Genomic DNA, 12459 nt, shown 5'->3' on the forward strand with positions numbered 1-12459 from the left:
TGGGGGGCAGAGGGGGGCCAAGAATTTGCATTGCTAATAGGATCCCAGGTCCTGGTAATGCTATTGTCTTGGAACCACTTTTTGAGAATCACCAGTTTAGATGAACTCCACTGAAAAACAATATGATTAACATATCATCAAATTTACCTGCTTAAACGTACATGGTTTTTAGCAAATTAGAAAGCTGTGTAATTATCACCACTATGTAATTCTGAAGACTCTCATCACCCTCCAGAAAAAACCCCATACCCATTAAGCTTTCATCCCCCATCCCCTCTCCTCACTCAGACTCTGGCAACCGCTAATCTACCTGTGTCGATAGACTTGACTATTTTGGACATTCCATTGTGTCTGGCTTCTTTCAAATACCATATGTCTGCAAAGTGCACCCACGCTGCAGCATATATCAGTCCTGCATTCCCTTTTATGGATGAATAATCATCCACTTTATGGATATGCCCTGTTGCGTTTACCCATTTATCACTTGCTGGGTATCTGGGTTGTTTCTGCTTTTTGGCTGCTGTGAACACTCATGAGCCCATGATATGAGCATTTCTCAGATGTCCCTGACATTGCACTTGAAGGAATGGATGGGGGCTGAAGGGGCTCACTCAGAAGTTTTGGGGGGTGTGCATTTCATTTCTCTTGGAGAGATAGCTAGGGGGGGCACTGCTGTGTCACGCAGTGACTATGTTTAACTCTTTGAGGAACTGCCAGACTGTTGCCCAAGTGGCTGCACCAGGAGGCAGCACTTGCTGCTCCTCCTCCCCACTGGCAGGCTCTCTGCCTTAAACACTCAGCAAACTGGCGATGGCTGTTTGGGTGGAGCTGTCGGGTCCCTGGGTTTGCAAACCACACAGACCCAGCAGCTGGCCTCCTCCCGCCCCCTTCCTTCCTGCCGCCCCCTGAATCCCAGAGCGGACGTTCCAACTCAGCAGAGGGCCCTCTTGCCAACGTCAGCGTTGCGACCAGGCAGAGGACAGCACTTTGGTGTCAGGTAGCCTGGGTACCAGCCCTGCCCGTGGCATCTGCTCACCAGTGTGTGGCTTGCTGAGCCCCCGTTTCCTCATTCCTGAAGTGGGGACCACGCCAGCCATTCAGCAGGGCTCTGTCAGACTCTATGTACTGCACATAAGGTGCTGAGTGCAACGCTTGATTGAAGGATGTGTGGGCCAAGCTACAAACTGGGGCTGACCCTCCTCTGCCTCACTATGGGACTGAAGCCACATGGGTCCCTGGCCAGGTTTGCTCTAAGGCAGTGATGGCGAACCTATGACACGCATGTCAGCACTGACACACGTAGCCATTTCTGATGACACGTGGCCGCATGCCGAGGATGAAACATTTGCTGCTCCTGAGGATGAAACATTTGTGACTAGAGTCTTGGAGTTAGTTTTTTCCTCAATGTGACACACTACCCGAGTTATGCTCAGTTTTTTGGCGAAGTTTGACACACCAAGCTCAAAAGGTTGCCCATCACTGCTCTAAGGTAAGTCATCTGTTAAGACTTAACTTAGAGCAGAACGTTATTGCTTTTTTCCAGGCTGCACGACAACATGGAAGTGGACATGCTGAGCTGGCCTTCAGCAGCCTCATTCCAACCTCCTTCACTAGTGCCTGCAGAGGCATCTCCCAGAATCCCTTGCAGCTGAAGTTCAGGATTCATAATAGATTCCCTGATTTGAAGAGGAGAATTGAGGTAGGGCCCGGCTACCTTTCTGCCGCATCAGATGCATTCCGGTTAAATCGGGGCATCCATGCCCAAGCACTACACAATCCCGGAGGCCTGACCAGCATCCCAGTGTCCAGCTCATGTTGCTATGGGAGTCAAGACACAGCTGTGGCAGTGGCCTCCTGGTCCCGGCTCACAGCTCTGGTGCTGAGCTCTTGAAATCAACAGTTCTGGTGCATTCTGGCTCCCTGCCCCCTAGTTCTGGCACGGTGGCAGTGCCACTCCGGTGCCGACTTTACAGTGCCCTTCCCACAACTGTGTAAGGCACCTATGCCCCTGTACTTCCATTTTCCTGCATCTGAGATGGGCTGCATCCTTCATCTTCTAACAACGCTAGAGGCGTGTGTGTGCTCAGCGCCTCATCCCTCAGAACCACACTCCCAGGGGCCACCAGAGCCATGTTGGCCAGCACAGCTGAGTGCCCGGGGTGGACACCTGACGTCTGGGTTGATGGCATTTTCTCTCTCGGGACTCTGGACCTCGCATGTAATACCAGGGAGCTGTTAGGAGGCGGGAGCTGTCATGCATCGGTCTGGGGCCAGTGGAGGCCCCAGTCTGCCATCTGGACCAACCATGAGTTTGCAGCCAGTCTGCAGCCAAGGAACAGATGAGACAGGCACGGATGGAGAAATGAAGAGCCAGGAAGAGGCTCGACACCCACTGAGGCTTCGAGTCAGCCCCCAGCGAGTCCAACTGCTTCCCTGCTCTCGGGCCCCTATAACCGTATTTTTGTTTTTGTTTTTTAAATTTTTATTGCGTTTTTTACAGAGAGGAAGAGAGAGGAATAGAGAGTTAGAAACATCAATGAGAGAGAAACAGTGATCAGCTGCCTCTTGCACAACCCTTACTGGGGATGTGCCCGCAACCAAGGTACATGCCCTTGACCGGAATCGAACCTGGGACCCTTCAGTCCACAGGCCGACCCTCTATCCACTGAGCCAAACCGGTTAGGGCTAGAACCGTATTTTTGAAAAGGTTCCTCTTTAGCTCGAGGCAGCCTGTGTGGGCTCCTGTTGTTGGCAGGTGAGGAGGCTTCAAGAACCAGCTCACGTCCACTGCATGGGAGTCCTGGGCCCTTCACCTCCCACCTCCCAGCCTGCACTGCTCTGGCCTGGCTGCGGGGCCACACGGAGTGGATCCCAGGGCAGGTGGCCCAGGTACCTGGTTCTGTCTAGTTGAGACTGCCCCTTGGGCAAGCCCCCGCCCTTCTTTGGGCCTCAGTTTCCCACTTGGGAATATAAGAAGGCTGGTCTAAAAACGTCCAAGATCCCTTTTAATCCTAGTCTTCAGAGACTGTTGCTAACCACAAGGAACTTAAGAGGAAAATTGTTTTCATTTAGATTAAAAATATATATATTGAGCCTCTTTCTCCACTATGCTCTATTAGCTGTTTTTACAAACCACTCATAGCCAGAAAGTGGGAAGAACACAAATTTCCATGAACTGATGGACAGATATATTACTCAGCCATACAAAGGAACGAAGCGCTGACACATGCTACAACACGGATAAACCTTGCAAACATCATGCTAAGTAGCAGCCAGTCGTGAAAGGCTATATGTTGAACAATTCCATTTATATGAAATGTCCAGAACTGATAAATCTAAAGAGACAGAAAGTAGCTTAGTGGTTGCCAGGAGATGGGATTGGGGATAATTGCTAATGGGTAGAAGGTTTCTTTTGGGGGTGCAGTATTCTGAAATTGATTGTGGTGATGGTTGCACAACTTTGTGAACACAGAACCTTGTGAAAACCCCTCAATGGTATACCTTAAAGATATGACTCTATGGTAGGTGGATTATATCTCAGTGAAGCTGCTATTCACCAATAAAAAACGCTCAGCCAGCGGTTGTTGTCATCGGGCTGTGGACTGGCACTTCAGCGAGCCACGGTGACCGATTCACAAGGTCGCGTCTTTGAAACCCTGACCTTGACTTAGGAGCCAACCCACCAAACGTGCAATTACTCCAATGGCTCCCGACACCGAGGCAAGAACAAGGTCATTTCCACCACAAAGTGCTGTGTGTCTCTGGGGGCCTGGGACACGCAGGAACTGCGTGTGGCGTTTCACGTGGAAATGAGCCCACAGCACCTGCAGTTTCTCCCGTTTCCCCCGATGTGCTGAGGGGCCGAGAGGAAAGACCCGGTGCATGGAGTTTTCCAGAGTTCCGTTTGTGCAGTACCCCCTCCCGGGGCTTAGAGACACGAAACAGACCCCGCTCTCCCCAGCCAGGTGCTTTGGAGAACTGAGGAACACGGGGGTGGGGTGAGAGGAAGAAGCCCTAAAACGCCGGAAATTTCCAATTTCCCGTGCTGAGTTTTATTATAACGAAGGAAGACAAGATTTGGGGCTGCCATCCAAGCTCTGACAAGAGCACGTGAGGTCCCAAGGGCCCATAATTCAACTCAGTTCAACACGGTTCACACACAAAGTGTACAAGCCAGCACGGAGGCAAGCACTTCGTTGTGGGCTCCGAAGGAAAGGAGCCGAAAGCATCCATTGGTTGGTGACAGTGTTGTCCCCTCGGCACGCCTGGGGTCAGAGTGTCAGCGTGCAAACCCCAGCTCTGCCCCTTCCTTCTGGGTGACCCTGGGCACGCTAGACCTCCCTGTGCCAGAGTTTCTTCCCCTGGGGAGTGGCATCATGGTGACAGCAGCCGCCTTCTAGGTCGTCATGAGAACACGGTGAGTTGATACCTGGGAGGCACCCTGCCTGGTCCACAGGAAGTCCTCAGTGGGTTTTACCTCCTGTTGCTGTTCAAGAACCTCCAAGGGCCTGAACTTTTGAAAAACACACATTCACCCCAGGTTCTCCCTTGAAGTGGGCTGAACTATATGGTAGGTCCGGGGCACATATGTATCTAAGGCCATTCGCCCGCCCCTTATGTGACCACGAAGGCCATTCGAATGCCCCCTCTGTGACCGCCGTGGGCCAATCCGTGCCGGTGTTCACAGCTCGGGAGGCTCAGGGTGGGAGAGGGGCTGCCCACCTAATGGCAGTGTGACTCGGGAAGTCCCACAGCCCCTCCGAGCCTCAGTTTCCCTCTGTAAAATGGGGATAATGATCATGCCTCCCTCACAAGGCAGCTGCGAGGGTTTGATGGAAGTTCACCTAAAGCAGCAGCCACGTCTCTGTCTGTGCTATCCCCACCCCTGCGTCTCCCAGCCAGGAGGGGAAGAGGGGGAGGAAGTGACTCCTGGTTTCCAAGGGCAACCGCTGGAAACACATCCGCGGGGGCACAAAGGGAGCTTTCCGCAGGGACCCACACTGGGCAGGAGCTCGCAGCTGCAGCTCCGTTATGAGCCGGCCCAGGAATGTCCTGGAGTCTCTGGCCTGAGGGGGAAGGTGGACCACGGCAATGGAAGCCCCTGCCCGCCAGGAAGGGCAGCGCTCCCTGCAGAAGGCCTCAGGGTGCCGAGGCCCTGGGAGCTCCTGGCCCCAGCCCTTGTAAGACAGCAGCCTTCTAAGCACCCACCCCAGGAGGTGACTCGCCCAGGGTCCCCTCGGGGAGCCAGATCTGATTCCCCATCACTGCTTCTGGGAGGAGCACCAAGTCCTGGGGCAAGGGGGGGGGGGACGGCTGGCCCTGGGTCCAACCCATCCAACCCACCACCGAGGTTTCCAGAAAACGGAGACGAGTGTGCCTCACAGGTGAACACCTCACTTTACAGGATCAGAGCTGCCACAGGCAGGTCCCTTCGCCGGGTCCCTGCAGAGCCCTGGACAGCGGGCAGCCTCAGGACCAGGACTCAGATGACGTGGCCCATGGAAGGGGTGGCTGAGGCCCCATCAGGCTCCAGGTCTGTAAAATGGGGACCCGCCACCCACCTCCTGGGGCTGGAGGACAGAACTCAAGGACGGGAGGTCCTCGGTCTCACCGGGGCCAGCGCGGCTCAGTCCTGGACGGTGGCTGCAGCCACGCGTGGCCCTCCCTGGCATCTGGGCTCCAGGCCCCGAGGAACGGGAAGCCCTTCCGTGACCACGGCCCAGAGTCCCTGTGCGAGGCTGCATGTGGACTCCCGAGAGGAACAGTGCTGACCATGCGATGGATCGGGGCTGCGGGGGTCCCCAGGGCGGTGGTCCTCTTATGAATGCGGAAGTTAAAAACATGAGGTGAGGCAGCCCCGCCCCCGCCCCAGGATCCTGCTCGTGTGTCCAACAGGTAATCTCATATACGTTCCTGGGGTGTAGAGGAGATCACCCCCTTTCTCTCAGTGTCCAGACCCCAAAACCAAGCTCCCACCGACCACAGGGTGACCGTTAGCCCGACAGACCAGCTGGCTGCGCATGCCCTGTGCTCCCACAGGGTCCCAGCAGGTGCGCGGACGTGCCGGGGGTGTGAGGTGAGGGCCGAGACTCACATCCATCCCCTCCGCCCCCGGTCAGCAGAGGGAGGTCTTGGGGGCCCAAACCCCTGTGCTGGGCCCCCGGCAACCTGAGTTGAGGAGACACATGTCACTCCCTGGGTGTGGCCTTCAGGTGAGAGGAGGCTGGGAGGTGCCGACCAGGAGCAGCCTTCCTTGCCTGCCCAGTCCCAGGACACACAGAGAGAGGGCTTGGAATGCTGAGTCCCAGACCTCACTCCAGGCTGCTGGTTTCGGTGTGGGAACCAGGCCCTGAATTTCGGGGAGATCCCTGGGTAGGGGAGACCAGCATGCCCCGGAGGCTCCAATCCGGAACCCCCCAGGGAGCCCTGGGTCCCACACAGAGCCTCTGTTTTCAACGTGCAGCACGTGGTAGAGCTGGGGGCAGGGGTGTCCTGGCAGAACCCCGGACAGCACGGCCAAGGGCCTCGCTCGCTCGGAACTCACCGGGCACGGAGAACGGGGACAGGAAGGCGGCCTCCATGGGCTCTGCCTCCGGGGGCGGCGGCGGCGGCGGGGGCTGCTGCTCCCGCGGGGGGTCTTCTGGGTTTTCCATGGGAACATTCCCGTTTTTGATGCTCTCCTGCCTCCCGTTTTGAAGTGGCTTCCTGCTCACACCGTTCGCGGAGTTGATCAGTCTCTGCCTCTGTGTGGACGGGGGGGGGGGGCAAGACAAACAAGACGAGACCGTGTTAGACGGCTCCTCGGCAGGCACACAGCCCTCAGCGGTTTCCAGAACACACCCCTGGGATGGGTTGGCCTGGGAATGACCCAAGGACCTCGAATCCACCCAAGTTCGCTCGTTTCCTTTTGGACCAATACGAGCAAGCCTTTCGGGAACGGCCAGAGGCCGGGCCTCCTCTCCTCGGTGCCCACGACAACCCAGCCCACGACACTGAGGACAGTGATGGTGCCGGCGCCCCCGATGGTCGCTCGCCAGCCACCGGATGACAGTCACAGGACAAAAGAAGTCCCAGAGGTAGCTGCTGCCCACCAGGGCCCCAGTCTCCCTCTAGAGCTGTTCTGTGCATATAGAACAGCTATGTACTCCTCCCCTCCCCTCCCCTCCCCCCCCTCTCTCTCCCCTCAATAACATCTTCAAGAAACAAGCCATACTTCAGACTGGCCTTTCTCCTGTTAGTTTCACTCTAGTGCAGCGATGGCGAACCTATGACATGCGTGTCAGCACTGACACGCGTAGCCATTTCTGATGACACGCGGCCACTGAGGTTTATTAAATACAATTATATATAACAATGACACATTTATGTTATTTAAACTATCAATATCGCAAAATAATGTTTTTTTCCTCAAAGTGACGCACTACCTGAGTTATGCTCAGTTTTTTTGGCGAAGTTTGACACACCAAGCTCAAAAGGTTGCCCACCACGGCTCTAGTGCTTGACAAACACTTAGGGAAGCCTCTGGCCGTGGTGTCTGATTGCTGCCTGCCTCTCACTCACTCCCGATCGGGGTGATGTCCGGGCTCCCGCCCTCACACAGGCGCCACAGGTACGGTGCTACACGCCAGCCTGGCAGAGGACGCGCTGGGGCCTGACACTAGGAAGTGCCATCACACGTGTCTCCTCCACGGCCGCCCGCTCTCTCTCTCTCTCGGTCCTCTTACGCGAGCTCACCTCGTTGATGATGATCCTGCTGGCCATCCGCAGCCGGGTCCTGGGCCCAAACTTATTGGTGATCATGACGCGCAAGCCCGCCTCGGGGAAGCTGAACTTGGGAGGGCTGGAGCTCATGACCTCGTCCACCATCACCACTGGGTTTTTGCTGTACCGTGGCTCCTCCTTCACTGTATGGAGCACAAGGCCATGATCAATGCCGAGGTCCCCCCGCCTGGGGACACCCCCTAAGTGCCGGGGCAGCCGACTGCCTGCCCCTCTGGCGCAGACTTCTTTCTCGGGCTGAGGTCCCGGCCGCTGGCCGCCGCCTGGGAGCCTCGCTTCAGCTCCTCCCTCTAGTCAAGGGGCCAGTGGCGCTGAACCACCTGCCAACTTGAAGAATGAGACACAGCCCCGCGGTCCCCCCATTACAGCCCCTCTCCCGGGCAGGCCCTCCACCTCCAGCCCCCCTGCCGATCGACGCCCCCTCTCTTCTGCCTGCCCTAAAATCACTCACTCCCCATCGGATCATGTGCCCCCTCTCTTCTGGGACCCAACTTGGCTAAGGGTCTTCCCGTTCCTCCCCTGAGCCTCCGGGGCAGCCCACCCGTGACTGTGAGGGACCTTGCTTTCTCCTGATTACAGAGGCTCCAAGGAACCCCTGGGATGGAAAAGTCTGGAAAGCACCAGAGAGCACTGGCTCTAAGCTTCTCACGAGGCCACCTGCTCTGTCTTTGAGGGACCACCTCCGCCCGGCACAGGAGGATGCTTCCAACTTCATTCCCCTTGAGGCAGGCAGCCAGGGCCAAGCACGGGCCCTGGACGAGGTGACTGAGACCCGGGAGGGGGGGCCTGCCTGCTGAGGGCACATGGAGGGCCGCTGGCCGAGCCCGGCGTCGCTAGTGAACCTGCCACCCTCCAGCCCGGAGGCCGGTGTCTCTGACCCTATGCTTCTCCCCATGAGGCCGAAGAACCAATCTCCCCAGGCCTCAGCCCTCTCCCCGCCGCCTCCCTGAACACACTCAGGGCTGGAGTCCTGGGGGATCTGACATCTAACTCCAGAGCCCCCAGGGCCCTGGTGACAGGACCACTCAGCACAGCACACAGAACAGGCGGCTCCCCTCCCAGGGGCTGTCACAGCAGACGTGCCCGCCCCTCCGCACGGGTCCCCAGCTCCCCGCTGAGAGGGTAACCAGGAGTGTCCTCCCCAGGCGACGGGGTAAGCAGGAGCGGTCAGGGTGACCCCACAGGAGAGAGTTAATGGCACAAACAGGAACCAATGCACACGAGACACGCACCCTCACCCGACAGCAGCAAGGCTCAGCAGACAGGAGGCGTGGGGGTTAGAAACAGAGCCGGAGGGCCAGGCCTTTGTCGGAGACGGACACGGGCCCCCGGCGAGGCGTGCGCTGGGCTGGCGAGTGTGTTCTTAATGCACGTGTTATCGCTTGGGCCAAAGCGGATTACTTACAATTTAGAAGAGAAGCGGGAAGGAGACAAAGGCCGACAGGGATTGCCAGAGGCGACGAGCGTGCGGAGGATGCCGAGAGTCTGGGGCAGCGTTCTCGACGGCGGCCAAGGTGGCAGGGTTATTGAAGGGGGGGTTAGTAGAGGGGCTGCTGCCACGGGGATCTCAATGCTCAGGGGCCTCTGGCCTTCGGGACGGCCCCTCTCCTGGCTGAATCCCATGACTCCGTCCCACTCTCAGGAGTAGGAGCCCACGTGCCCACCGCCCCTCTGTGCTGCAGGAAAGCCCAAATCCCCCCTGCTCCGGACCCTGCCTCTATCGCAGAGGGAGGCGGAAACTGGCAGGACCACAGAGCCAGCCCTGTCCCGGGCAGTGCCTTGGGGGACAGCTGGGCTCCCAGCGAGGGTGACACCTGACGCCCTGGGTACCTTGACCTGGTGCTGCCCACCAAGTGGCACACAGGGTGGTGCTTCCGAGCCAAGGGTGGCTGCCCAGAAGGTAACTCGATTGCAGAGTGGTTCTGGCAGTTCAGCCAAGGCCGGGTAGCGCTCCCTCCTTCCCTGCTCCAAGCCCAAGCTGAGCCCAGGGCCGGCGCAGCCCGGCGAGGTCCACAGGGAGCCCAGCCGGCGGTCAAGGTGGCACCGGCTGGCCGGCTGTGTGCAGGACCCCCTGAGGCCAGCGAGACAGGCTGTGCTCCCGGCAGGGGCAGGGCACGGGGCCTCCCCACCGCGGTCCTGGGGACCTTGGCTTGCCGTCCTGGGCTCTGCTTTCTTGAGCAGCTATGAAACGTGACGTGAAACATTTGAAGAAGTTTTAGAGAACCCAGGGCCCTGGGGATGGGCCTCCTCCGTCAGCCACATGGGCAGTAGGTAGCTCTCGGGCGGGCACTGAGGAAGCGGGCGTTTCCCGCCGGCCCACGCTGACTCACCACTTGGAATCTCTCTCTCTGCCATGAAGGGTCGGAGGCCCCGGGAACACTGTGTCCCGGACAGGAATCAGCCTGTCCTGAGGGACTGTGTGGGGACCTGGCAGCCACTGTCTATGGAGCTAAAATCCCAAACAGCAGCCTCGTGGTTCCCTCCCCTGCTGAGAGGTTGCCCTGCAAATGGCTCTCCCCTGGGGCAGGGCACGGAGAACCGGGACTGGGCACAGCCCGGCTCTGCAGGCCGCCTTTCTCTGTGGCTCACAGGAGGGCCTCTGGCAGCCAGGCTGTGGCCTTGGCCACACCTGCACCCCCAGCCCAGGAGGCTTCCTCCTTCTGCTGGAGAGAGTGGGACCTCAGGACAGGCGATGGACAGAGCGCCCTTGCCCGAGGTGCCCATGGGAGGCGGTATGAGCCTGACCCGCCCCCAGGGGGAGACTTCGGAGGGGCCAAGGGGTATGGACTTTGGCCCCACATCCCAGACACAGGCAAACGGGCTCCTCCAGACCCCCTGGTCCCACCACTGAATGAGAGTCGCCTCAAAGCGGACTGACCTGCCCGGGGCCACGGGCAGAAGGGAAGAGACCCCTCAGGGGGCCGGTCCCGCCTCTCAGCTTCACCAGCGCCACGGGTGGAACTCGAGGGTACGGCCTAAGTCCTGTTTTGCCATAACAACCCGCTCAGGCTGAACCCTGGCCTTGGGTGAGGACGGGAGTGAATTCCCTCCCCTTCTGGCAGCTGCCCCACCTGGTAACTGGCTGGATGAAGACAAGGTTTTGAAAGCAGCAAGTGGTCAGTAGGCAATTAGGAGAACCGACAAGAGAGGACAAGGGCCAGCTCCAGAGGCCAGAACGCCCAGACCAGGGGGCCAAAGAGAAGCTGCGGATGCCGGGCGGCAGCCCCTGGGAAGGGCCCGGGCAGGCTCTCTGGGACGGTCTGGGAATTCCTGCTGCCCGCCTGCCCTGGCCTTGCTGTTCCTCTGGGCAACAAGCAAGAGCTTTCTCCAGAACAGTCCTCCAGACCCGGGACTTGAGAAACTTAGGGGGACCCAGGCCTGCTCTGTCTACCCCAAGTCCTCGGCTTCCCGTCACGGGCCTTTGACATAGGATAGAGGTGTGAGTCCCTGCATCTCGGACAGGCCAGGCAGGCCCTGGGTCTTCCTAGAGTGGCCCCGGGAAATGCCAGGGACGTGACTGTGCACATGTTCTTCCGTTAAGCAAATGCCAATCAGCAACGTCTCCGTCACTGACCCCCCCCTCACTTAGGGTCCTGTGACCACAGGTGAGAGAGTGGGAATTTAGAGGGCGGGTATGTGTGTAGGAGGAGAAGGGACAGTGGTGTCACGACATGGCCACTCCTGTCTGCTCAGCCTTACCTGACCCCAGCAATGGCAGGGAAGGGTCATCAGAGCTACTACCACAGTAATCATTACCATCCTCCAGCTCGCTGCTGACCGTGTTGCCGTTTGCAATGGTCTTTTGTTTGACTGTGAAAAAGGCCTGTATCTTCACATTGTACCTGGAAGTTAAGGCAGGAGGAGGTCAGGGCTGCGGGAGAGACGTGGCAGGGGGGAGGGCTGGGCACCCCCGCGCCTCACACCCCTGCGCACACAGTCAGGTGTGCCTGGACTGCCCCCACGAGGGACCTGGGGAGCCAAAGCGTTTCCACCGAGTTGACAGCATCCCTAACAGGAACTGGAGCACAATGTGCAGTCTGACGCCCTGCTCCCCCTGATGTGTTTGTGGGCTTCCCGGGGGCATGAAAAACCTTCAGCCCAAGAAAGTGCCGGATGCCTCCTCCCTGCGGGGCACAGGCCTGTCCAGAGCAAAGGAGCTTGGCTCAGCCTCAGGGACTGGCTCAAAGGAGGCGTGACTGGGCCTGTCCGCCCCCCGCCCCTCGCGGGTGAGTCTTTGGGTCTCCCCTGTGTCACTGACAGCAGCACCCCGGCCCACACCCAGGCTGCCCCCCTGGCTGAATGGCACTCAGGGCATCGTTGAGGGACAATTCTCCTGCAGTCTGACCGTCCATCACCCATGTTTGTAAAACATTTTGATTCATAGCCTCATAAAACTCAGTGTTGTTTTTTAACCAACTGCAGAGATATAAACAAGATAAAACCTGAATGTGGCTCACCTCATGGGTAGTTTGTTCTTTTCCTTTTTTTTTTTTCAAATGGGGAAAAACATATACAACATAAAACGCGCTGCTTTAATGAGTTTCCATTCCGAGGCACACAATTCAGTGGCATTAATTACATTTACAATGGGAAACCATCACCCCTATTTCTATAACTTCTTCAGCATCCCAAACAGAACTCCTCGCCCACCGACCCACTCGTGACTGACCGCCCCTCCTC

The 12459-nt window shown here is 58.0% G+C and overlaps 1 protein-coding gene across 1 annotated transcript in view; it reads right to left on the reverse strand.

Annotated features, from left to right (window-relative positions):
- SLC24A4 (solute carrier family 24 member 4) overlaps window positions 1-12459 on the reverse strand; it is a 116750-nt gene that overhangs the window by 14199 nt on the left and 90092 nt on the right. Inside the window, exons 9-11 of the mRNA XM_008148435.3 lie at window positions 11479-11621; window positions 7735-7904; window positions 6545-6743 (exon numbers count right to left, since the gene is read on the reverse strand). Coding sequence (XP_008146657.2) covers window positions 6545-6743; window positions 7735-7904; window positions 11479-11621 — 512 coding nt within the window. The remainder of the gene's footprint in view (window positions 1-6544; window positions 6744-7734; window positions 7905-11478; window positions 11622-12459) is intronic.

The sequence above is a fragment of the Eptesicus fuscus genome, chromosome 5 (assembly GCF_027574615.1).
Source record: "Eptesicus fuscus isolate TK198812 chromosome 5, DD_ASM_mEF_20220401, whole genome shotgun sequence".
NCBI classification, from domain to species: domain Eukaryota; kingdom Metazoa; phylum Chordata; class Mammalia; order Chiroptera; family Vespertilionidae; genus Eptesicus; species Eptesicus fuscus.